The 27,470-nt window shown below is 37.7% G+C and overlaps 1 protein-coding gene across 4 annotated transcripts in view; it reads left to right on the top strand.

Annotated features, from left to right (window-relative positions):
* The window catches only part of PDZRN4 (PDZ domain containing ring finger 4), a 392,791-nt gene that overhangs the window by 225,850 nt on the left and 139,471 nt on the right, over positions 1–27,470 (top strand). The window contains exon 1 of one of the 4 annotated variants that reach the window (XM_043886863.1): positions 16,391–17,391. The exons of the other annotated variants lie outside the window; for them this stretch is intronic. Within the exon in view, the coding sequence (XP_043742798.1) occupies positions 17,323–17,391 (69 nt within the window). The 5' untranslated portion in view covers positions 16,391–17,322. Of the gene's footprint in view, positions 1–16,390; positions 17,392–27,470 lie in introns of those variants that run through there. 4 annotated transcript variants of the gene reach the window in all.

The following is a 27,470-nucleotide window of genomic DNA, read 5'->3' as shown; positions in this document are numbered from 1 at the left end:
AAGCAAACAAATCCTTTCTTGATCCTATCATCTCCTACGATGTCATTTCAGCGTCCTCTTCTCTCCATTATACACTTCTTGAAAGAATAGTCTTCATCCACTGTCAACGCCTGGTCACTTGGCCCATCCCTCGTTCAGCTCTCCGTAGACCTCGCTGTCTTCCCCTACGCAGCCTCTCAAGAATGGCTGGTACATTCCAACCTACCACTCCCCACACCACGCCACTACCTGGAATCCTCAGCCATACTTGACCCTGCTAATGAGCCCCTCATTTTTGAAATGGGGTGGATTCTTGACTTTCTTGACTCTTTCTTCTCTAGAGGTTCAGTTCTGAACTCTATTTTTCTGTATCTTTTTCTGTGATATTTTGCCAATGCACTATTTTCAAATATATCTTGGTGACCTTCACATCCTTATCATTCTATTTGCCCTTTCTAACTAAAATTTCAAACTCCATAGAGGACATCTTATTTGAAGAAGTATCTCAATACTGTCATACCCAATCCCAATCTATTTCCACAGTAACTCTTCTTCCTGGAGCCCTTATCTCTATTAATGACACAGCTTTGAAATCAGACAGCCAGTCTTACAAATGTTCTAATTATTATTTCCTTCCTATCTCTTGGGGGCTTCCATGGTGACTCAGACAGTAAAGAATCTGCTTGCAATGCAGGAGACCCAGGTTCAATCCCTGAGTTGGGAAGATCCCCTGGAAAAGGGAGTGGCTACCCACTCCCATATTCTTGCCTGGGAAATCAGTGGGCAGAGGAGCCTGGCAGGCTACAGTCCATGAGCTCTCAAAGAGTTGGACATGCCTGAGTAACACTTACACTTCCTATCCCTTGCCAATTACTTGGCAAAACAGCTTCTTCCTATTTCTTAGCATTTCTCTCATTTGCTCAGTATACACTTCTTTTCCATTCCCCCTTTAATGACCATTTACACGCTATTGTAAAAGATTTATTTTTATTATTAATACTGTTATTAGATTCTTCTTTGTTTCTTCCAGTTCAAAACTCTTGAGAAATTGAAATAATGGCCTATACATTGTCACCCTTACACAAAAATCTTCAGTAGCTCTTCATTACCCACTGCAGAAAGAATAAACACAGACCCTCAAGACTCTTCACCCAATAGACAAGTTCATCTCTTCTGTGAGGATTGATTCCACAATTTACCCTGCAGAGTAAATTACATCATTCCTTTAATATTCCTACGCTTTCTTATTCATATGTTCACTATTCTTTTCACTGACAATTTTTCTCCAGCTCCTCCATCTCTCCTGGCTAAATATATCCTACCTTACGAAGTTTTTCTGAGAAATAGTAAAAATATTACCAACAATGAAGTCCAAATACATGCATCATATACTTATAAGTAAATGATATATAAAATAGATCTTTCAACAAGCTAATACCCCACTGTGACTAGTATACTATATCTCTACTGAGAATTCTGTTTTAATGATTTATTTATTTAATTATTTAAGGTTAGCAGTGTACCCGTGTGTATCAATAAATACTTGTTGAATGAACAAATGAATTTAACTGATGGTTTTTAATTAGAATCTCTTGGCTCATTATCTTGGTCTTTCTTGAGGCTGACAAAGTTATCCATTTTGCTTTTATTTGTAATTTTATTCTTACTGATATGTACACCATTTACACCTATTTATACTATTTACACTAATGGAAATAGTTAAACAGATTTATCATTGAAGCAAAAAAAGAAGAAAAAGCAACACAAATATAACTAATTTTTACTTTACTGATTAATATTAGAAGAGAATATTGTATATCTGCCATTACATATCAAAAATTATGAAATAAATTCCCAGTCAAAGGAGCAATGTGTCACAGATACCTAGCAGATTGTCTGGCACAATAATGAACTTTTGTTGGTTATCATTATTATAATACATTTCCAGTAATAAACTCCATTGGAAATCATTACTAGTGTCCAGAGTTTTATGAACATATACATGCACACAAAATCTACATGTGCATCTCATTCTCTGTGCATATGTGCTTACATAGTACACACAGTGTGGGAACTTCTTTTGTCAGTATGACATTTATTCAAGTCATGAGTAGCTGAGCTCCTGTCTGCCATAGCTTCCCTCTTTTTATGTATGCTTATTCTGGTTTTCCTAAACCATTTCTGACTTCATTTGTCCAACAACTCCTCTTTGTTCATTAAAACTTAGCAGCATAGACTCAACTGTGGGTTTTTTTGTTTGTTTGTTTCTTTTTGGCACTCTGTGGCGGTAATTTAAATTAGATAAATCCTTAAGCTTCACTATACTACAAAATGTTCCCAAAATTTAACTGAATGTATATAATCCTATACCTCTGATCTGTTGTACATGGTACTGTATTCTTAAGAGATATACTGCTATGAAATAGTTGCCTAACTTCTAATATCAGTTTCGTAACACTGAGTCTCTCCCCAAATCATAAGATTTCATTTTAATTTGCCATAAGACCCTGTCTAACTCCATTAGCTAAAAAGTTGATATTAACATTCTTAGTTGTTAAGATTTTGAACAAGTTAGTCATTATAATCCATCTAAGTCATTCAGAAAGCAGTAAGACTGTTAGGAGTTGGGATAGGAATAGATGGTCTTACATGAGAAACATGTTTTTCATGTAATACCATCAATATGCATTTGTCATGAGGCAGAAGCCATTAACTCTGCTTCCAAAATGGAAACTGAGATTCAGAAAGTTAGGCATGGTACTGCAGCTCAATTTGTAGAGCTGAGCCTTAAACCCATGATGTTTTGCTTTTGAAGCCCATATTGTTCTATTACTCTGTTTCCATCATACTATGGACATTTCTATTCCATACTAAAGCCATTCCATTCTGTGTCTGGTTGCCTTCAGGCCCTACTCTCCTTTATTAAAAAATAATTTATCACTTGATTAGGAATGAGTTCAACCTACTTATGCTTTGTTTGTTTTGGTACAAAGTTTGTACAAACTTTGGTACAAAGTTGCTGTCTTAATGTAATTAAGATGCAAAGCCATTCTGAACATCACTACTTCTAAAATGGGCAATGTTTTGCTCCAAGCAGTAATTAGTGCTCTATAATCATACTGTGCCTGTATTTAGTCTGCTTATATAAAACTCTCCTTATTTTGGATTTATTCTCTCTTCTTCCCACCCCCCAATAAAATATATATACATACATACATATATGTGTGTGTGTGTGTGTGTGTGTGTGTGTGTGTGTGTGTGTATACCTTATCTTTATGGTTAAGCAAATGACCTGACAAAAATTGATGACTTATTGGAAAACTTGACAACTTTTATATTGATATTTCTGAATAGTCATTCAATTATTCAAGGTAATGTTCTATTTCTTTACACAAAATTGCTTAAGAGGTCATTAGAAGCCATCATGACTTTTAGTGTCATGATAAGTTGAGCTTTTTCATGCTAACTGCATTTGTTTAAGTAGATAAACTCAGAAGTGTTGTCTTTGAGTCATAGTCATGCTAAGCTATTTGGAGTTAGCAAACAGTTTTCAAATCTTTAGAGGTTTAGTGAAGTAAAGCTGCATCTCTCCTTCAAACAGCGTTGCATATGGGTCTGTAAGCTTATCTGAATGTTTTTATTCAAGTAATGAATCTGGGATCCAGGTTGTAATGCCTCTGGGATCTAGGTTGTATTCACCTGTGACTGCACCATACTGGTGAGTTTTGCTTGCACGCAAGTGGTGGATACATGTGGTCCGTTCCCAATGGATTTAATCACTAGACTTCTAGGTCTGCTTCAGCCTAGACAGAGGCTCACCATAGCTGGATTAAGAACAAAAACAATTTTTAAGAATCCCAGTCCAAAACCACAATTTCCAAGGTATAACCTTCATTAACACTCCTCTGATTCCACTGGCTTTATAACCTCAATAATCTTTTTACTATTTGAAATAGATTTTAAATATGAAGCAACTAAGCTTCAGATTGGTTGAACTTGGTATCTAGAGATACTGAACATCAAAGAAGAATCATATCTTTCAGAAGAGTAGATGGATATGGTGCGTGATGAAAAATCATCTTGTTAACAAAGAATCCAATAAATAGTCACTTAATTCCCTTTGCCTGGCACCAATATCTAAAATTTGGGTCACTCACTGTCCCATTAGGGGTTGGGAAATTCTTCATGTTTAACCACATATCTGATTTCAGAAGCTAAAACCCAGCCTTGTCACAAGTCTAATAAGAATTTGCTCCTCAGTATAGTCAGTATAGCCTATAGGTAGGACATGTCCGGTGAATTGCAAAAGGAGGCAATGCTCTGATTGAAGCCCAACCCTCCAACAACCCTTCATTCATAGCACATTCATCAAAGATGCTGTGCTATATGAAGTGGGTTCTATTGCCTTTCTTCCTGAGGGAAGTAATATATCTTATTGGAAAAGGCAGAGTCTTAGAGTTAAGACCATCTGGATTTAAATCTCAGCTTTGCCACTTACCAGCTGTGTGACTTTGATCAAATCACATAATATTCGAGCCTGAGGTTTTTATGTTAAAAAATAACCATGTATATCTCATAAAATTTGTATGAGACTTAAAGCACATTTGCTGTAGTAGGTGCTTTGGAAATGTTAGTTACTTTTTAAAATTAGTAACAAAGACTCAATGATTTCACACCCTGAAAACTCTATTAAAACAGCCTCTTTACTTGCTATCCCCTTATCTGTCTTATTTTTCTTATTTATATTAACTTGATTGGGCTGGACTATGGACTGTGTGTTCAGTCATGTCTGACTCTTTGCAACCCCTTGGACTGTAGCCCACCAGGCTCCTGAGTCCATGGGATTTTCCAGGTAAGAATATTGGAGCAAGTTGCCATTTCCTACTCTAGAGGATCTTCCCAACCTAGGGATCCGACCCACATCTCTTGTGTCTGTTGCATCAGCAGGTGGGTTCTTTACCACTAATACCACCTGGGAAGGCCTTACATGATTACCTGTATGCAAATATATAAGCAGGCAGGGAATAAAAAAAAGCCATTCCAGACTCTAGAGTGTCCAAGGCTTCCCAGATGGCACTAATGGTGAAGAATCTGCCTGCCAATGCGTGAGATATAAGTTGGATCCCTGGGTTGAGGAGACTCCCTGGAGGGGGAAATGGCAACCGCTCCAGTATTCTTGCCTGGGAAATCCCATGGACAGAGATGCCTGTGGGCTACAGTCTGTGGGGTCACAGAGTCGAACATGACTGAGCAACAGAACAGAGTATCTAAGAAGAAGAACCCAGTTACTCACCATCACACCACTCTGCGTTAATCCCTTTACTTGCCTGGATATTTTATAGGATAGTTATCTGTTTAATTTATTTATTGCTTCTTATCATTATCAAGTTTGTTCCATGAGATTCAGGACCTTTGTATATCTTGAATATTATTATTATTGAAGAGGTGACAGAATCCAAAGATGAGAGAGGAGTGATCACATATCACAGTTCAGTTCAGTTCAGTTCAGTTCAGTCCCTCAGTCGTGTCCGACTCCTTGCAACCCCATGAATCGCAGCACGCCAGGCCTCCCTGTCCATCACCAACTCCTGCAGTCTACCCAAACCCATGCCCATTGAGTCGGTGATGCCATCCAGCCATCTCATCCTCGGTCGTCCCCTTCTCTTCCTGCCCCCAATCCCTCCCAGCATCAGGGTCTTTTCCAGTGAGTCAACTCTTCGCGTGAGGTGGCCAAAGTGCTGGAGTTTTAGCTTCAGCACCAGTCCTTCCAATGAACACCCAGGACTGATCTCCTTTAGGATGGACTGGTTGGATCTCCTTGCAGTCCAAGAGACTCTCAAGAGTCTTCTCCAACACCACAGTTCAAAAGCATCAATTTTTCAGCGCTCAGCTTTCTTCACAGTCCAACTCTAACATCCATACATGACCACTGGAAAAACCATAGCCTTGAGTACTAGATAGAAAAGTAGAGTGTAGATTCAAGTCAAAAAAGAGATAGATAGCAAAAAGACATAGAGTGGTATTGACAGAATTGTATTCTCTGCCCCTAGAGCAGGAATATTCCGTTCTATATTGTCTATTGTGTATGTCTGTGCTTGTTGGATAAGGGGAGGTAAGAAGAGGGAGAGAGAAAGATATGTAGGTTGCTGGGATACAAGCTTAGTCATTCAGTCCTGTTGATTCTTTTGCTATCCCATGGACTGTAGCCAACCAGACTCCACTGTCCATGGGATTCTCCAGGCAAGAATACTGGAGTGGGTTGCCATTTCTTCCTTTAAGGCATCTTCCCAAACCAGGGATTGAATCTGAATCTCCTGCAACTCCTACATTGGCAGGCAGATTCTTTACCACTGTGCCACGTGGGAAACGCATCTGATCTGTAGGTTGAAAGTGAAAGTGAAAGTCACTCAGTCCTGTTAGACTCTTTGTGACCCCAAGGACTATACAGTCCATGAAATTCTCCAGGCCAAAATACTTGAGTGGAGAGCCTTTCCTTTCTCCAGGGGATCTTCCCAACCCAGGTCTCCCACATTGCAGGTGGATTCTTTATTGAGGCACAAAGGAAGCCCAACAATACTGGAGTGGGTAGCCTATCCCTTCTCCAGTGGATCTTCCCAAACAAGTAATTGAAACAGGGTCTCCTAAACTGCAAGTGGATTTTTTAACAACTGAGTTATCAGGGAACCCATCTGATCTGTAGGTTAGGGACCAGGGAATTGGTGAGAGCTCAATTTTTTTAAAAAAATCAAAAAATGGGCAGAAGATCTTATACATTTTTCCAGTGAAGACATGTAGATGGCCATAAGGCATATGAAAAGATCCTTAATATCACTAATTATCAGAGAAATGCAAATCAAAACTATAGTGAGGTATCATCTAATCCTAGTCAGAATGTCCATCATCAGAAAGTCTACAAATAATAAATGCTGCAAAGGGTTCAGAGAGAAGGAAATGCTCCAACACTGTTGGTGGGAATGTAAGTTGGTGTAGCTACTATGGAGAACAGTATGGGAACTTCTCAAAAAAACTAAAAGTAGAGTTACCATACGACCCTGCAATCTCATTCCTGGGCACATATCCAGAGAAAACCATAATTAAAAAGAGACATGCACTCCAATGTTCATAGCAGTACTGTTTACAATATCCAGGACATGGAAACAACCTAAATGTTGGTTGATAGATGAATGGAAAGAAGATGTCATATATATATTATATATGCACACACACAATGGAATATTACTCAGCCATAAAAATTAATGAAATAATACAATTTACAGCAACATGCATGAACCTAGAAATTATCATACAAGTCCTTCAATCAGAGAAACAAAAATATCATAGGGGAAAGAAATGCAAACAGGCAAAATGGTTGTCTGAGGAGACCTTACAAATAGCTGAGAAAAGAGGGAAGTGAAAAGTATAGAAGAAAAGGAAAGTATACCCATCTGAAGCCCAAGTTCCAAAGAATAGCAAGGAGAGATAAGAGAGCCTTCCTCAGTGATCAATGCAAAGAAATAGAGGAAAACAGTAGCATAGGAAAGACTAGAGATCTCTTCAAGAAAATTAGAAATACCAAGGGAACATTTCATGCAAAGATGGGTACAATAAAGGACAGAAATGATATGCACCTAACAGAAGCAGAAGATATTAAGAAGAGGTGGCAAGAATACACAGAGGAACTATACAGAAAAGATCTTAATGACCCAGATAACCATTATGGTGTGATCACTCACCTAGAGCCAGACATCCCGGAGTGCGAAGTCAAGTGGGCCCTAGGATACAGTACTGTGAACAAAGCTATTGGAGATGAGGAAATTCCAGCTGAGCTATTTCAAATCTTAAAAGATGATGCTGTGAAAGTGTTGCAGTCAATATGCTAGCAAATTTGGAAAACTCAGCAGTGGCCACAGAACTGGAAAAGGTCAGTTTTCATTCCAATCCCAAAGAAGGGCTATACCAAAGAATGTTCAAACAACTGCACAATTGCACTCATTTCACATGCTAGCACAGAAATGCTCAAAATCCTTCAATCTGGTCTAGTCTAGTCTTCAGTCTAGTCTTCTACGTGAACTGGGGACTTCCAGATGTAGAAGCTGGATTTAGAAAAGGCAGAGGAATTAGAGATCAAATTGTCAACATCTGCTAGATCATACAAAAAGCAAGAGAACTCCAGAAAAATATCTACTTCTGCTTCATTGACAATTCTAAAGCCTTTGACTGCGTGGATCACAACAAACTGTCAAAAATTCTTAAAGAGATGGGAATACCAGACCACCTTACCTGTCTCCTGAGAAACCTGTACACGGGTCAGGAAACAGCAGTTAGAACCAGACATGGAAGAACAGACTGGTTCCAAATTGGGAGAGGTTTTTCCAGTAGTCATGTATGGATGAGAGAGCTGGACCATTAAGAAGGCCAAGCACCAAAGGATTGATACTTTTGAACTGTAGTATTGGAGAAGACTCTTGAGAGTCCCTTGGACTGCAAGGAGATCAAACCAGTCCATCCTAAATGAAACCAACCCTGACTATTCATTGAAAGGACTGATGCTGAAACTGAAGTTCCAATACTTTGGCCACTTGATGCAAAATGGTGGCTCATTGGAAAAGACCCTGATGCTGGGAAAGATTGAAAGCAGGAGGAGAAGGGGATGACAGAGGACAAAACTGTTGGATGACATCATCGAGTCAATGGACATGAGTTTGAGCAAACTTTGGTAGATGGTGAAGGACAGGGAAGCCTAGTGTGCTGCAGTCCACGGGGTCACAGAGTCGAACACAACTGAGTGACTGAACAACTGCAATGACAATTGCTTATATGTGGAACTAAAAAGAAAAAGATGGTGCAAATTACCTTACATACGAAACAGTAGATCCATGGACACAGAAAACAAGCTTATACGTGTGTGTGATAAGTTGCTTCAGTCGTGTTTGACTCTTTGCAACCTTATTTATTTTTTGAAGTAACTGTTGATAATTATTTTCGAACATAGAGATATGACTGCACTACTATCAATACATGTATTTCCTACTATCATACATATTAAGAAAAAAGAGTATTCTATGTTTGTTGGTACATGTTTAGTGTAGGAATCCCCCGTCAACAGTGGAATGGAGTAAGGTTATGAAATTTCTTTGATGTATTCAATCTATTTTATGCATCCATGCTTTAGCATAAAACTTGGAACTTAGGAGTTAATTTTAGACTATACTCCTAGTCCTTGGGGAAATTCTTACAGCTCAATGTGCTACAAGCATCACTAGGATGACTTCTTCTAGCCATCTAGGAATTTGCATAATAATGACTATTTCTGAGTAACAGGCAGTATAAAATATTGGTTAAGCAGTGAACCCACACTATTTGGCTTTGAGTCCTAGCTCCTCCATTTACTACTAATATGACCCATTTTCTACCCATGTCAAGAGGAGATAGTCATAGTACTCACCTATGAGAGTTGATATGAGGATTAAAACAAATCAATAACATATTGTGTCAGAATGACAACTAGTATACCAAAAATGCTAAATAAGTGTTGTCTTATTTTCAAAAATGTTTAAGAATTATCAGCATTCTCCATGGTGTTCAAAAAATACTGGAAGATAAAAGAATTTGCTGGCCATTTACTTGGTTACTTTTGTAGAACTAAGAAATGGTGATGGTAGTATTCTGGGAAGCCCTACATACTATATATGAAGTTGTTAGACAGTGTGACATTACCAAGATATGATACCCTGCAGTGTACATAGTCAATTGGTCTATAGATGATCAAACCAAGAAAGCCAATATTACATTGGGCTAGATTAGTAGCTGTTAAATTCCTCAAAGAACTACCTATTTCATAGTTGTATGAATCTTGCTTCAGATGTGATCATCCATTTCTTATACACTTATATCCATGTTACTTACACATTATGCATTAAGAGAAATAAACACAACATCAGGGTTATTACTCTAAAGGTATTATGTTACATTATTTACACAGAAAAAGAAATCTTTGTGCTAAATTGCTTCAGTCATGTCTTGACTCTTTGTGACCTTATGGGCTGTAGCCCTCCAGGCTCATCTGTCCATGGAATTCTTCAGGCAAGAATACTGGAATGGGTTGCTGTGCCCTTCTCCAGGGCATCTTCCTGACCCAAGAGTGGGACCTTAGTCTCTTGCATCTCCTGCACTGGCAGGCAGATTCTTTACCACTGTTACACAAGAAGCTGAAAAACAAACAACCTTTCAGAAGTTGTTGAATGACCAGTTTGTAACTGTACAATAGCAAACAAGTGGACAGAAGGATGACTATGTTTCCATGAAATAAGTTTGAAATAATATAATAGAGATTTATTATGACAGAAAAGTTAGAACTAAACAGATAACCTGAATATTGGAAACAGATCATTATTTTCATAACTACACTACTTGATTACCAGTAACCAATAGGGATGGGGCTACATCCTAGGTGTCAGATATATTAGACATATATTATCATCACGATAACTTTAACCCTTGCAATAATTGTTTGGTAGATGCTATTATTATCCTTGCTTTAGAGATGAAAATGGAAGAATCAGAGAAGGTTAAAAAATGATAACTTGCCAACATCACATGGATAGAAATTAGGGAAGCTGGGTCTTGACCCAGGACAGACTCATATAGAACTGCCATTGCCCTAACAAGGACCAACTACTTCACAGTTTATGAATCCCTCCTCATGTATTTTATCCCATTCCATCCTCACAATCAGTCTGCAAGGTAAGTATCATTTGAGTATGTAAGTTGCATAAAATGACACAGGTGACAGTAACAAATTTCAAATGGAACTATTCTTCGGAATCGCACACCCTTCCTTTCCATTGGAGTCTAGTCTAATAACTTGCCAGTTCTTGGAGGAGTTCATAAATTGATGAAGCACTGTTAGTTCCACAAGCAATGATTGTATTGGGTTGGCCAAAAAGTTCATTCAGGTTTCTCCATATGCTATTACAGAAAGACTTTTTGTCCAACCCAATAGATGCAAAATGAAGATGATCAGCTAGTGAACAAATTGTGAAGAGTATGCTTAGTTACATGTTGGTCCTTGGGAGTGTAACTAAGCAAATGCATGTCATGTACGCTCTCTTAACAGAAGCATTTTTGTAAATTCATGTTAGTTAATATTGTATAGTGTTATGGCAGAAAAACACTGTTTCAGAGCCAAAAGACAAAGGCTCTAGGTTTCCCAGCTTTAGGAATTTCAACATCTAATAATTTCTTTCTTAATAAATAAGGGACAATATATGAAACACTTACTTCAGAAAAATTATAAACATCAAATGAGATGATATGTGATTTTAAACATATGGCATTCTTATACCATCAGATGTAAGATAAGTACCCAATAAATACTTGGGGGATAAATAAATGAATATGTAAATAATATGTGAAACAGAGTATAACTTGGAATGCATACATAGTATGTGTATATATAAAAAAATGTATATATGAAGTGGAAGTCAAAGTTGCTCAGTTGTGTCCAACTCTTGGAGACATCATGGACTATACAGTCCATGGAATTCTCCAGGCCAGAATACTGGAGTGGGTGGCCTTCCCCTCTCCAATATATATATGAGGTAACTGATAAAACACATGTGGTCATACTTTATTTATTTGTGTACCTGGCACAGAAAATTTCATTTCATGGATCCTCAAATTTATGTTTATAGAATTAAACCAGATTAAATCTATCTTATGCTTATGATTCTTCAATCCTTTGGCTTACCGTCCTTGAATAAGCCCTAATGGGGAAAAATGTCACCTGGCAATTAGGTATAGAGACAGAAACACAAATGTATGTCACTTTGCCAGAATCAGGTCTCTTCCTATATCCCAATCACAGCCATTCATTCACTCTGCCTCTATTGCAGACCTGCAGTGTGAAAGACACCCAGGCTACTCTTGATCTTTTGAGAAAGTCAAAGATCAATTAACCAACTCATCTCAGGTTGCCCAGGTCTTCTGTTACTGTTGCCCTCACGTATCTCATAGTCCAATAGGAGGGGTAAGGCATGTATACAGAAATCCTGTAAGGAAGTGTTGTGTGTCTTGAGATGACTATGGATAAGATGAACTGAGATTTCGCAAGTTGAAGAGATCACTACTTCAATTCCAAGAGTCCAGGGAGGACAGAGCATTTAAACTGAACCACAATAGCTTGATTTGTGCTTCTGAAGAATAAGCACTATGAGGTAAAGTCTGAGGCAATGGTAGGAAGAGATGGGGACTTATATATAGCTGTTGAGCTTTGCTGAAGCCTGAAAAAAAAAGAGGTGTGCACTCCAGAGACCAATTTGCTGAGGACTATAGTCCTTATAAGATAGGGAACCTCGAGCTAAAAGCCAGGGAAATCCCAGGATGAGTTGCCCTTTCTCCTGTGCACCTAGGGAACACAGCCAATGACTGGTTGTAGAGGAGTTTTAGCTATTTGAAGGTACTTAGCTGTGACATGTTAAAATTTTTTCAGTTGTTTGATGAAGTTTACATTTTTTAACTGCAATTCACTTTCATTATTTCAAGCTGTATCTATCTTTTAAAGGTGTATTCATTCTCTCCTTTTCTGTCTCTCCCTTCCACCTTTACTTCAGCACTTTCAAGGGCTAACCTTCATTTCCTGTCATCAGGATCATATGAAGGCATATTGATGTAGCTCTAGCTTCCTCTACAAGAGAGAGAGCTCAGCAAATTAGGTATCAAGTTCAACCACAGAATTTGTAATTGGAGAACTGAGTTCAGATCTCTTTACTCGGTTTGACCTTGAGCAAGCCCCTGTCTCCCTGAGCCTCAGATTCTTTGTCTTTATGATTAAATATAAGATATTAAACTTTAGAAAATGTTATGCAGGTAAATATCTACTCAAAAGTGCCCAAATATATCCCGAAAATAAATGCAAGATTGAGACTAAGAAGGAAATTTGTACACTAGGTGTCAAGACAGTCAGCAGAGTTAGAAGATCCACACATGACTGTGGCAAGGATAGAGAGAGGGTCTGAGAGTGGACTTACCTGCTGAACATCCACACCTGCATAGGAGAAACAATACCAGTCTTTGCAAAGGTAATAGAGAAACTCATCTGCAACTGATGGCAGCTGCCATAGACTCAAGGACATGGTGACTCAAAACAGTGATATTTAGACTGTCCCTTTCTCTCTTATTTGGGACTGCAACTGTGTACTGCATTGACCACCAGGGATGGGACCTAGGTGCAGCCTCTTTGATAAGTAGTTTTAAAAATGTCTTCTTGTGAATGTAGCAAAAATAGAGGAAGCACATAAAACAAAGCTCTATTAAATAAATTATAATGCAACCACCTAATAAACTACCCAGATTAGGAGTTAGAACTTTGTTAGCCATGCTGAGACTTTCTGATATCACCTCCTAAACACAGTCCCCTTTCTCCCCCTAAAGAGTAACCACCCTCTTGACTTTTTTTGGTAATCCTTTTCTTACTTCTATTTATCATTTTATCACCCAAATTATTTGCATATACAAAATATAGTTTAGTAATGTCGGTTTATAAAGTGTGTTTAAGTGTCTTTATAAACTTCATAGCTATCGTATCTCCCTACTCTTCCTCCCCACCTCTCTCTCTCAGAAACTGAAATATATATTTACGTTGTTACCCACAATCTGAATTTGGATGAGTGCATCCCTGTGGCATAATTTAACATAATTCTTGGTCTTCTACATTCCGTGTGATTTGCTCACTTTGGGAAAAACTTGCTTTTGGAAAGGTGTCATTTTCTTCTAGGTATTCTAACTTCTTTCTAACTAGGTATACAATATCTAGTTATTTCCTATGTGTATGCATGAGTGTGTCATGTCAGCAGCCATTAATTCTTAGTACTAGGTCCATTAAATAATTAAGGGCTACATGGCGTGGGCATGTTCTATCATTCCTTGGTGTTCACTGGCATAATTCTATAATGAAAATTATTTCTTTCGTGTACTATTTAGTCAAGTAGTACAGTTTGGTGACCCAGACGGTAAAGAATCCACCTGCAAAGGAGGAAGCCCAGGTTCCATCCCTGGGTCAGGAAAATCCCCTGAAGAATGGAATGGCAACCCACTCTGGTATTCTAGCCTGGAGAATTCCATGGACAGAGAATACTGGCTGGCTACAGTCCATGGAGTCACAAAGAGTTGGACACGACTGAGCAACTAACACACACTCACATGGGTTATATAGGAAAAGCAAGAGAAATGCTGGATTCCTTCTTTTCAGTTACTTCTCACCTAGCCCTCTGGTATATCAGCCCAGATCTTGATGAAAATGACTCTTATTTTGAATATCACTGCATTTGAGGGGAGTAAACTAACATACATTAAAGGCAATTAAAATAAATAACTATATCTTGAAATATATACTCAACATATTTTTTATACTTTGATGAATCTTTTAATAATATTTGAGAAGTTAAATTATTATTAATAATAATAAGTATTATATACTATTATTATATTATATATTACCATATGTTATTAAATATCTATTCTCTGCTTATTTTAACCCATAATATCCCATATTATTACTGTCCAAGACAGATACTTTCTAATCCATTCGCCTTGTTAAAGCATTGTTTGGATTAACTCACTTGTCACTGTCTGCTTCAAACTTATACTCTAATACGAGATTTCACAGTTCAGTCATTGGAAAAAAATCTAACACTCATTCTCTATTGAAATTTAGAGAATTTTAGAATCATAGCTCTCCTTTTTTATAAATCGCCTTTCAATTTTGGAAGAAGAACCTATTAGGAGCAAAAGATAGACTCTTCGAAGGTACCAGAGTCAAGAGCATTATTTGATAAGTGAAGGAAGAAGCTACACTTGCTTCCTGAGAAAGATATTAAATAACAGAAATAGAAATGAATAAAGAAAACAGTCAAGAAAAATTGCTGAAAGAATAACTCTAATTTGAAATTTCTTACTTCATTGTTCATTCTTTACTTTTCTATGATGAAGAAAATATTTTTTAAGGCTGTGATTGTTTCAATTTTCTTTACAAACCAACTACAAAATATTATAAGAAAGGTCCAGTAAGCTTCAACAATTGTTTTCTACTTAGCTTTCAAAACCTTTTGCACAATAAAAACTTTTATCAGTAGAGGAAAAAAAACATTTTCATTCATAGATGAGTGAACCATCCTTGCCTTATTGCATTCTAATTCCTTGATTTGACTTTTCAAAGGAAGGAATTTAAAAATCTGAGAGTCATTAGTTTTATCTCAACTTGGCAGTATAGAATTCTTCAAAAAATAGTCAACATTTGCTTTGAGCATGTAATCTCTTGAATAAGAATACTTCATGGGAAGTGGTATAGAGACTCAAAGAATATTAAACTTTAAAAAGCATCTAACATATATATTTTACAACTGCACCTAAGGAGGTTGCATGTGTTTGTGACCACTGTTGACTTTCATAAAGGTTTCCCTCAAATACTTCCTTGATTATACATCCTTTTCAAGGAATCAAAATAATTAATATTTCCTACAAGTGGTTTCTAATTTACAGGAAGTCCTGGTAAACTTTGTTCACAAGCAGGTCCTCAATTATGATGCTGCTTCGTGTGGTTCTCTTAGCTTGGCTTTCATCCAGGCTGTTAGGTGAAATTAGGCCCAGAAAATCGGATTATTACATCCCAAGGGAAATGACTGATAAGCAGCAGATGATTGCTCATCTCCTGGCTCCTTGCTGGTGTTGAGGTGTTGCTAGTTACAAAGCCAATTTGTTAACAATTAGTACTCATTAGAATCATTTCCTGTTATCGATTCTAAACATTTGACAAAGCACTTTTAGGAAATTGGACCCCCAAAAGTAGCTATCCGTAAGAGTTGAGCAATTAAAAGTCTTCAGGATCCAATGTAATTCCTAACCAGAGTCATCAGTTTCCAAGTAATTATTTTTGCTTTGAAACCCACCTGCTATCCTGTCCAGTTTAAAGATGTGCTGGTACAAGGACATACTTCTTAATTAGCAGAGGTTGTGGATAACTCAGTATAGAAACAAAAGGAATTTTCTTTTATTATTATTATCTGCTTTAGCTATTTGTAGTATATCTTTAAGGGAAAAAAAAAGGCCAGCTTGCAATGCCACATATATATTGTGAGTGTGTGAAATTAAATGCATTACTTCTATTATCTAAGCATCTAAGCTTAGTTTTTATTTCGGTGTTCACCTTTGTATTTTATGAACTCTAAATATAGAATCATAAATGGAGTCATTGTGCATTACATTAGAATTTAAATATTACCAGTGTCAGCTTTCTGAAATATTATATATGACTTTAATAAAATTAGCATAAATACTATATGCATTTGAAATTTTTCTCAGAAAGGGCATTGTATTTATCTAATTTTTAAATATAGATCTGCATGTATTATAAGGCTGCAAATTTATAGTCAATGGATATACCCTATATCTAATTAGGATATTTATTATCTGTACAAGTATATCTACTAATACTTGCTTAAATGTTCTTTATTTAGACTAAGAAAATATGCCTTATTTCCTCCCTCTTAAGTAATGGCTTTACATGTGAACTATTCAGTTATTTTTGTAGGATTAGAATTAAGATTCTGAATGACACCCCCATATTCTATTCCTCGCCCACATCATTCCCCAAATTTTCCTTTGCCTCTATGTTTATTTTATAAATTTAAATAATTGCTCCTATTCATCTTCCCTTACACTTAATAATGCTAAAAATATTTTTTCTAATTGTGGCAAAACGTGAAGATGTGAATTAAGTATAATATTTCTGTTTCTGAATTTCTTATTCCCATATTAAAAGCTTACGCCAATGGAGAAATTAAGTGTATGTTCTTTGAAATGCCCTAAGCTCAACCCCTCTATCCTTAATAAACAGAGGTGGTATTGACACAAGTGAATTTTGTTTAACCACACTACATTTGCTTCTTAATTAGTGAATATTCATCTGTCATCAGCAGCAGCTATGACACCCCTCCCTGCTAACATGTTCTGTCATAAATAATCAATGAGGCACTATTAATATTCATGAGCTGGAATCTGTGTAGTCATGTGCAGTGATGCAGAGACAGGGGGAGTGTTGCCATGAACTGACTGGAAACTCTGTGTGTGTATCCGTGAGTGCAAGATACTTAGAGCAAGCGAAGAAGAGCATGCTGCCACACACCACCCTGGCTTGTGCTTCCAGCTCACAGCGGTCTGTCTGTGTTTCTGAACTGAAGTGACTGATGAGACACAGTAGTCAAGTCTGGAGGGTGATTCCCTTTCAGTTCACTTGCCTCTCAGTTCTGGGGAAATTAGAAGATTTGCTCGCTCTCTCTGCTTCTTAGAATGGGCTGCAATTTGTGCACTTTTCAGAAAAGAGAGGAACACTACAAACTGCTCTATGAAGTTTCCCAGGTGAGTGCAGGGTCTGTTACCAGCAACTAAACAGCCAGGCTTTGTGTTTGTCTGAAAAATGGTCAAGGAACTATGGCTAGCTTTATTTTTTCTTTCTGTAGATTTCAGAATTAAGGGCAGCCTTGCGAGCTGGGGGCTTTTTATTTTGGTTTGGGGTGGCAGTTTTCAGCTTCCTTGCCACTCCCCCTTCAGATGACTTCCTGTGGGATTCTTTTTAACATTTTTTTGTATCTACTGCCAAGATGTCAATCAAGTAAAAGGAGTAACACTGAGATCCATGTCTGTAATATTTTGAAACCCCTCTTTCATTTTGGAATAACGTTGACATTTGAAAATCAAATGTATCATTGTCTGCATAAATATTGGGATTTAATAGGTCTGTGAGCTCAGTTATTTTGAATAGACAGGAAAAGTTTCTTGCCAAATCTTGTTAGTCAGAGGAATTATTTGATTAATTTGGAATTTGTGCTTTGGTTTAAGAGGAAGACCTGGTATATTTGTATTTTATGAAAAAAGTACTTGCTCTGTCTTGGCTTAAAAAAAGGAGATAAAGGAATTTTCTTATCACTTGTACTTGGATTCTTTTTATTATTTTGTGTCTGTTTTAGCCCTGAAAATTAATTTCAAAAGCTTATTACAATATTTGTATTGTAATAAAAAGGGAAAAGCTGTGTCCCTTTTCAGATGTCTCTTTAATGTATATCTGAGGGCTTTTTAGAATAAAAATAAGAAAATGATATTCAAGCCTTCAGAGTTTTCACAGAGTTCTATTAATTCACCATTTTATTTAGGCAGGATTCTCTGGGGGTATATGAAGTCCAAATTTCTTGTCTGGCAAAATAAAGTTTATTTCTCCCTTCTGGTTTGTCCCAGATGTGACATGCTACTACTTTTGTTTTTAGATGATATTGCTGATGAAAGACAATGTTTGGGATGTTGGCGGTCTATGGGCACAGCAGTAGCCAAGTGCCCACTGCCTACTGGTTCCCTCAGACTTGCCCCTGACGTGATTCATTTCACAGTGGGCTAATTACAAAGTGGATTTGCTACACATGAAACAGCCTCCTCAGTTGCAATGTTAATGCACATTTTCATGGTAATGTGATCAGAGGCTCATTAGCCAGTTTCCAAAATGATCCTCTGCATTAATTAAATATAAAAATGACTCCTTTATCACCGTAGAGAGGAAAAAGAAGATTAACATTGTTAATTACACCAGGGGCAATACCTTTTGCTTCGGTTTTTGGTTTTTTTTTAACTATAAACTTGCAAACCCAGGCTAAAATCATCTTCATTCCTAGATAAGCTTTCATTTGCTTCAACTCATGAAAACAGTCTCTAGGTGGAACACTTCCCTTTAGTTTGGTTTGTTGGAGTTTGAGTTCTACTATTGTTTTTCTTTAGGTGGTGGAGGAGCAGGGGAGTGGATTAATCAATCTATTATTTTTCTGAATTACTATATTGACATAAAAGTATAATGTGAAGGAAGAGGTAGGTGGCATCCTACCTGATTATGCCTGGGTTAAGCTGTTTATCTTCTGCTAAGAAATCAAGCCAGATTTCTGCATCCAGAAAGGATGACTGTGTTTGTTAAGGAGGCTTTGTTATAGGATTTTAAAGTGCTTGTCTGTGAGTTTTGCTTTTAAGTGCTTCCTAAATCTTGAGAAAATAGACAAGTCATACTTTCTATTGCCTCTACCTGTATTCCTTCATATATTTATTTTATTTTCTCTTCTCCTGAGTTGCAGTACTTACGATCTTTAATAAAGAGGGTGAAAATGAAGTATTAGCTTCCATTTAACGGGCTTTTATTAAATAAGTTAAAACTCCAGCTTAAAGATCTTGTGTGTGTTTTCCAAGGGGAGCCCTCCTACAGTTTGTCCCTAGCTTTGTGCTCTATTTTACTGAGTTAATGGAATAGATAAGATATCAAAGGAAACCAGTGATAGGCTCATATAATACACTGGAGCCCCATGTGGTGCTGCAAACTAGTTTCTATTTTTATTTGGAGTAGTGGCAGCCCAGAGCACACGTGAGAGTGAATATGTTCATAACCAGGTGTTCACGAGGGTACACATGGCTGCCCCCAGAACAGAGGATACTATTTACAAAAGTGACTGGGGATTGGAAACCTGCGTATTTCTAACTGGTATATTAAAAGCAAATTAGCTCACACAAACATCAACACCTGATGGTCCAAATCATTTATAGACTTGTAATTCTTAAATCACCTGATTTGTTGTTCATTTTGTTATTTTATTTCTTAAAAGCTAAGGCAAATTAAAGTTTATCAGGGGTGTGAAAATTTAAGACTAGCGATGAATACTACATACATGACCAAAACGATTATTTCTCTGTAATAGAGTCATTATGACAATGAACTTTTTCCCATTTTCTCTCTATAATTCTAGATTTTGCTGTCTGATAACATGGGCCACATAGAATTCAGTTTCAGATTTGTAACCACAGTAAACAAAAATAAATGTTCTCACTGAGGTGTCTAGTGAAATAATCAGAATAATGTACATAGGTGTGAAGTGTGGTCAAGTTTAAATTCGGTTAATGTTTTTTGTTCATACAGAAGAGCTAGGACTTTCAGCAGATGGAAGAAAGGAAATGTTGCCTCAAGAAAATTATTTTCATCTGAAGTTGGGCCAGTCCAGCTTCAGTATGAAAACAGATGCAAGAATCTAGGGTTTGTGTAGATCTAGTAACCTTCACACCAAGCAATTTTCATACATCTATTAACTTTATATGTGTCAGGGACACAATTGTTATCTGCAGTGATTTATTCAAAGTAGGTTATTTATTAACCTATTAAGAATTAATAAGTGGCCAATTTGCACAATGCCATTCTATTGACACAGATTAAATTGCCTGTTTTGTATTAATCTGTTTGAATGGCCAGGTGGACCAAGAGAGCTACAGTAGCTTGTTAGACATTTATGACCTAAAAACAGATTTATTTCTGAGGGAGATTTTATGGTAATACCTAACTTTGTTGAGTTCTTAGTTTAACTTTTCATACATAAATTGAATGTAACTTTTTGATTGATTAAATAATGCAAATGATCAATGGAATGTTTATTGGTATTGAATAATGTGAAAATGTGAGCAGATATGGACTAGTTTGGCACAACTAGAAGGCCTCCTCCATGCACCCATGAATTACGCTCCTAAGCTGAAACAGAACCTGCATTGATAGTAACAACAGCTACAGTACTGACCGCAGCTAACAGTGGGCACTTGCTTTATTCTAGGCACTGTGCTGGGCGCTGTTTCCCTAAGCACTGTCTCACTTAATCCTCACAAAATCCCAACAAGAAGTTATAGGATAGCATCCCCTGATTTTTAAATATGTTTGTCTCATTTGTTCTACAGTGAGTTCTTCAATCTTGTGTAATCTCCCTTCTCTAGTGACTGTCCCCTATTCCTCACAAATTTATTTTGTTTCATACCATATAAACCCAACTTGTAATGTCAACCTCTTTACCCAAATACCATCCTTTCCCCCATAGTCCTCAGCGCTAGTGAAGGTCTCACCATACTTCTTGCTATCAGTGAAACTCAAAAATACTGAATTAAAATAGGCACTTCCTCATCCACAATGAACTTCTGTTTATTTTATTTCTACACATTCTGCTGCATCAATCCCTGCCTTCCCACAATCACAGTTCCTTTTGTTAACTGTCTGTGATGTCAGGGTAACAACTTTCCACTTAGAATTTGTCAATGTGTCAGTCTACTCTGATTGTGTTGCTAAAGCCATATTTCTAGAAAGTATTCAGTGGCTCCCAATTAATATACAATGCAGTAACTCTTCTCATTCCAATACATTCAAGGACCTCCTAAGTTGGCACTAGGTTCCTTTCTGGCTTTGTCTTTCACTGATCTTCCCCCCCAATGCAATTTATAATCTATCTAGACCAATGATTTTACTTTTCTCTCCAAGTTGATATCCAGACTTAGACCCTTGTAACTGAGTTCTCTTCTTTCAGCCTCGATGGATGCCCCCTCCATCCCACCACTATCTATCTTCTTTCATCACTAGCTATTCACATCCTGCCCCTTTGGCTTTAATATCTCTTTGGGCAGAGAGCTTTTTGTGGTTATTATTTTTATTTTAATCTATATCTTTCCACCTTGGAACTCTCATAGCATTTTGCTTGCACTATTTTGAGTTTCTTTCTTTTTTATAAGTTCTTCTGTCTGGTATTATAGCCAAGTGTGTGTAACTGACTTGTGTGTTCCTGGAATGCAGGTTAGAGGCTTGACTGTCCTTTAACCCCCACGCTGCCAGCAGACACTCACTGAGTTCCACCATGCTGCCCTGAATGACTCAGCCTCTCCCCATCAACAGCCTCTGGTGAAGGACCACATCACTCTTTCTTCCCCTCTGCCCCACACTTAGCAGCTGACTAAGCCAGGAACAGTCACCTAGTACATGAATTTGGGGGTACAATTAGGTCAATTACTTTTTTCAGTCTCAGAAATTTATTTTGGGAAACAGGCCATTATTAAAGGGATTAGAATGCAGAAGGAGAAATAGAAAGAGAGGAGGGCTTAAGTAGATTGATGAGCTTGAGGGTCTGTGTTTCACCAGATCTACAAAGACCAAATATGCTGACAGAATCAGAAAAACCTGAGAAATAAAGCACATGACTCATGAGAAAGAGAAAAGAATAAACAGCAGGTCTTCAGAGTGGCCTAATTTCCCCAGTTTCAGGACATTTCTATAACAGATTCTCCATTTATTTTAATTTTCTCAAATGCGTCTGTTCTTTACAGTCAGAGGAATAAACGAGGACACATCCCAATAATGTCTTACCTTTGTCAACTACTCAGCAGCTGCCTTAAACTCTAGCTGTTCAGTTCAATAAACTATTTTCAGTAAGCTTTGATTGCCTGATATGTGCCTAGTCCTCATCTTTTCCATGTCGGGATTCAACGACAGATGTGGCAGTCCTTGCTTTTGAGAAGCATGCACTATGGTAGTAGAAGAAAAACACATAAGCAGAGAATTTTCACGTAGTGTGATAAGTGAAGATGTTGAATTAAGAGAGATGTTGGCAGACTTCTAGAGGAGTACACAGGGACTCGACAGGGAGGATTGGAGGTTTGGAAGAGGGGGATGATAAGGGAGAGGAAAGCAAAGAAATGGAAGGGTAAAGAAGTCCATGGAGGTGGCAAACAAGTGCTGGGTGTGAATGGACCTGGAGGAGGGGAGCTACAAGGGACGAGTGTTACTTAAACCTCAAGTGGCAGGCTTCAGACCATGGCCTGAGATGTGGGCCAGATCAGATTTTGGAGAGTAGCCCGTGTCCCAGGATTTTGTCTGTTGGTTTGTTTTTAAAGAGGGAGAATTCACCCTGATAGGAGTTAAGAGTGTAGACTTGGCTGTGGTGTGTATCTGGGGACACTGGGCTTGACTACTGCAGCAAGACTACAATTGAGACTGATTTGGAGGTTGTTGCAAAGAGTTCGATCGGAGAAGGCAATGGCAACCCACTCCAGGACTCTTGCCTTGAAAATCCCATGGACGGAGGAGCCTGGTGGGCTGCAGTCCATGGGGTGGCGAGGAGTCGGACACGACTGGGCGACTTCACTTTCACTTTTCACTTTCATGCATTGGAGAAGGAAATGGGCACCCACTCCAGTGTTTTTGCCTGGAGAATCTCAGGGATGGGGGAGCCTGGTGGGCTGCCGTCTATGGGGCTGCACAGAGTCGGACACGACTGAAGCGACTTAGCAGCAGCAGCAGTGAAGAGTTCGATACTGCAAGAAATCATTTAAAAAACAAGGACAGGAATGAGGCACTGAGGAGGTAAATTCATTAGATTTCTGGCTTGTGAGACCAGGGAAGTCTTCTGAAATTTATAGAAAGAATAAATAAGAGAAGTAAGTAAGTTCTGGGAAGAGGAGAGAAGGCCATTGATTTCACCATGAGCCGTCCAAGAAATGCTTGCAGACAGTGAATATTCAAAGTAAAACTTGGTATATATGTGTTTGGTGGATGATATCACCCAAAAAGATGTGAAAAGTGAGGAGAAAAACTGAACAGTGAGGAGAGTTGTGAACCAAGAACATAAATTTGAGGAACACAAAAAGGAGAAGAAAGAAAAGGTGATGAAGTGAAATCACTATAGCATGAGAATGAAGACCAGCAGAAAGTTGTGGGAGAAGCCAAGCAGAGAGGGTATTTTAAAAAGAGCGGTCAACATTGTCAAACTGGTTAAGAACTGCAGTGTCTTTGGATTTGAAAATACTTGGTGTGCTACCTGGGTGCCTCTTCAGGAAGGACTTGCTGTCCCAGCTGCTAAAAGTGCTGTCAGCCCCTCAGGGACTATCTTATCTGCAGAGAGGCCCTCAGCCAAGGTTATTCCTCTCTCAGGACTCAACCCATCCAATGACAGATGGATGCAAGTGTACACGAGCCTGGGCATCTCAGCCTGAACTGGAACCCTCTGAAAGGCAACTCTAGTTCCAGAGCTCCCTGCAGCTGATGTTGAGCCTGCACCCTAGTTTGGTTCTCCTTCTGCCCAATTCTGCTTCCGTCTCCTCTTCCCTTCCATAAAAGGAATGCTCCTTAGAAAGCACCTTTCCTACTAAATTCTGTTCCTTGTTAGCTTCCTGGAGAACCTAACCTGGAGAGAGGTCAGTGGTGACCATTACAGAGCATCTTAATACAGAAATGTGGACAAAATTCAGAAAGTGGATTTTGGAATTTTTCAAGAGGACTATTTCTGAAGAATGATAGTGAAAATTCCTTGCACAACAGGCTATCACTGTTTTGTATATTCATTTTATATGGATAGATTTTTACATAATGAATTTTCACAAGCCATTTATTAGGTATTCAGTCAATACTATTAAATGATTGGTTGTGTTGGTGGTTTAGTCACTCAGTTGTGTCTGACTCTTGTGAGCCAATGGACTGTAGCCCACTGAGCGTCTCTATCCATGGGATTTCCCAGGTAAAAATACTGGAGTAGGTTGCCATTTCCTTCTCCAGGGCATCTTCCTGATTCAGGGATCAAACCCATGTCTCCTGCATTGCAAGGTCATTCTTTATCATTGAGCCACCAGGGAAACCCATTCAATGATTAAGGGAAAAAAAATCCATAGTGTAGGGCCTCTTCTTGAGTACCTAGTGATTCAATTATTTTTTATTAAATGATTAAGAAAGATGAAAAAAAAATTAAATCACTAGATACTCAACAAGAGGCCCTAAACTATGGATCTATGAAGGATTCTGTTCTTGAAAAGTTTATAATTCGTGAAGGAAAGGTGAGCAGTTTGCCCAGAACAGGCTCTGTCTCAATCACTGTTTTCTGTTAGTCCATCTTGAGTATACACCATCAGAATTTTAGGTATTATTCTTTTCTTAAAATTTTTATAGAGTATAGTTGATTTACAATTTTATGTTAATTTTGGGTGTGTGGCAAAGTGACTCAGTTATACATATCCATATATCCACTCTTTTCTTATATTCTTTCCCCACATAGGCCATTACAGAATATTGAGTAGAGTTCCCTGTGCTATATGTCAGATTCTTGTTAGTTATCTATTTTATATATAGTAGTGTGTAAACGTCAATCCCAGTCTCCCTATTTATCACCTCCCATTTTATCCCCAGTAATCATGTTTGTTTTCTACATCTGTGACTCTATTTCTATTTTGTAAATAAGTTAATTTGTATGCTTTTAAAAGATTCTTCATATAAGCAATATTATACAATATTTGTCTTTCTGTGTCTGACATTTCACTAAGTATGATAATCTCTTGGCCCGTCCATATTGCTATAAATGGTATTATTTCATTCACTTTTGGCTGAGTAATATTCCACTGTATATTTATAACAAATCTTCTGTATCCATTCCTCTGTCAATGGACATTAGTTTACTTCCATGTCCTGGCTATTGTAAATAGTGCTGCAATGAATGCTGGAGTACATGTACCTTTTCAAATTATGGTTTTCTCTGGGCATATGCCCAGGACTGAGGTTGCTGAGTCATATGGTAGCTCTATTTTTAAATTTTTAAGGAACCTCCATACTGTTCTCCATAGTGACCATACCAATTTACATTCTTACCAATAGTATAGGAGGGTTCCCTTTTACTCTCATGCACTCAAGCATTTATTGCTTATAGATCTTTTGATGATGGCCATTCTGATTGGTATAGGGTGATACCTCATCATAGTTTTGATTTGCAGTTAGTGATGTTGAGCAGATATCTTTTTGTGTGCTTTTTGGCCATGTGTACGTCTTCTTTGGAGAAATGTCTAGTTAGATTTTCTGCCCCATTTTTTTTGGGGGGGGTTATTGTTTATATTGAGTTGTGTGAGCTCTTTGTATATTTTAGAGATTAATCCCTTGCCAGTTGCTTGGTTGCAAATATTTTCTCATATTCTGATGGCTTCCTTTTTGTTTTGTTTATGGTTTCCTTTGCTTTGCAAAAGCTTTCAAGTTTAATTAGATTCCATTTGTTTATTTTTATTTTTATTTTCACTACTCTAGGAGGTGGATCAAAAAAGATCCTGCTGTGAATTATGTCAAAGAGTGTTCTGCCTATGTTTTTCTCTAAGAGTTTTATAGTGGCTGGCATTGCACTTAAGTCTTTAATCCATTTTGAGTTTATTTTTGTGTGGTGTTAGGGAGTGTTCTGATTTCATTCTTTTATATGTACCTGTCCAGTTTTCCTAGCACCAGTTATTGAAGGAACTATCTTTTTTCCATTGTATATTCTTGCCTCCCTTGTCATAGAGTAGGAGACCATAGGTGTGCGGCTTCATCTCTGGTCTTTCGATCCTGTTCCATTGATCTGTGTCACTGATTTGATTACTGTAGTTTTGCAGTGTAGTCTCAAGTCAGGGAGCCTGATTCCTCCAGCTCCCTTTTTCTTTCTTAAGACTGCTTTGGCTAGTCAAGTTCTTTTATGTTTTCATACAAATTGTAAAATTTTTTGTTCTAATTGTGTGAAAAATGCCATTGATAATTTGATAGTGATTACACTGAATATGTAGATTCCTTTGAGTAGTATAGTCCAAGAATGTGGTTTATCTCTCCATCTGTTTGTGTCTTCTTTCTTTTATCAGTATCTTCGTTTTCTGAGTACAAGTCTTTTGCTTCCTTAGGTAGGCTTATCCCAAGTGTTATTCTTAACAGATGAATTCTTGTGATTCATGAGGATTCAGGTACCATTGGGTGGTAATTTTGTTTTCAAATTTAGAATTGTAGGTAATTTAAGTGCAACTGTGATTTTCATATGCAATGCAAAATTTCCTGAAGTCATCTATATAACCTGTCATAGTTCTGCCTCACTTCTAGTTGTATTCATTTCTTCTCTCCTAATTATTTCACTCCCAATGTGGAATAACAGGTTTGAAAGATTATTATAAATAGTTCATTGTTTCCTTCAACAAAAAGTTTAAAAGGGAGCAGCCCCATATTCTCCTGTGTTTCAACATATAACATCCAATTGCTAATTTGTGCCATTTTGTAACAAGCTGTAAATCTTACTTCATGGTTGTTTGAGTCCTAGTGAAGAACACCACCTATTTCTCCTTTCTGCAACTTTTTAGAAATACTGTAGGCTATTTTTGTAAACTTGCTCTCATCTCTGTTGTTGTTCAGTCGCTAAGTTGTGTCTGACTCTTTGCAACCCCATGAACTGGAGCATGCCACTTTTCCCTGTCCTTCTCTATCTCCTAGAGCTTGCTCAAATTCATGGCCATTCAGCTGATGATGTCATCCAACCATCTCATCTCTGTTGCCCAGTTCTCCTCTCCTCAATCTTTCCCAGCATCAGGATGATGGGAAATCATCTAATGAGTCAGCTCTTTCCATCAGGTGCTCAAAGTATTATATTATCGAAAGTAACTCAAAGTATTGATTTATTCAATTCAGCATCACTCCTTCTAGTGAATATTCAGGGTTGATTTCTTTTAGGATTGTCTGGTTTGAGCTCCTTGCTGTCCAAGGGACTCTCAAGAGTCTTCTCCAGCACCACAGTTCAAAAGCATCAATTCTTCAGTGCTCAGCCTGCTTTATGGTCCAACTCTCATATCTGTACATGACT

Source organism: Cervus elaphus, chromosome 3, assembly GCF_910594005.1.
Source record: "Cervus elaphus chromosome 3, mCerEla1.1, whole genome shotgun sequence".
NCBI lineage: Eukaryota > Metazoa > Chordata > Mammalia > Artiodactyla > Cervidae > Cervus > Cervus elaphus.
The sequence above is the reverse complement of the archived record's forward strand: the minus strand, read 5'-3'. Positions and strand labels throughout refer to the sequence as shown.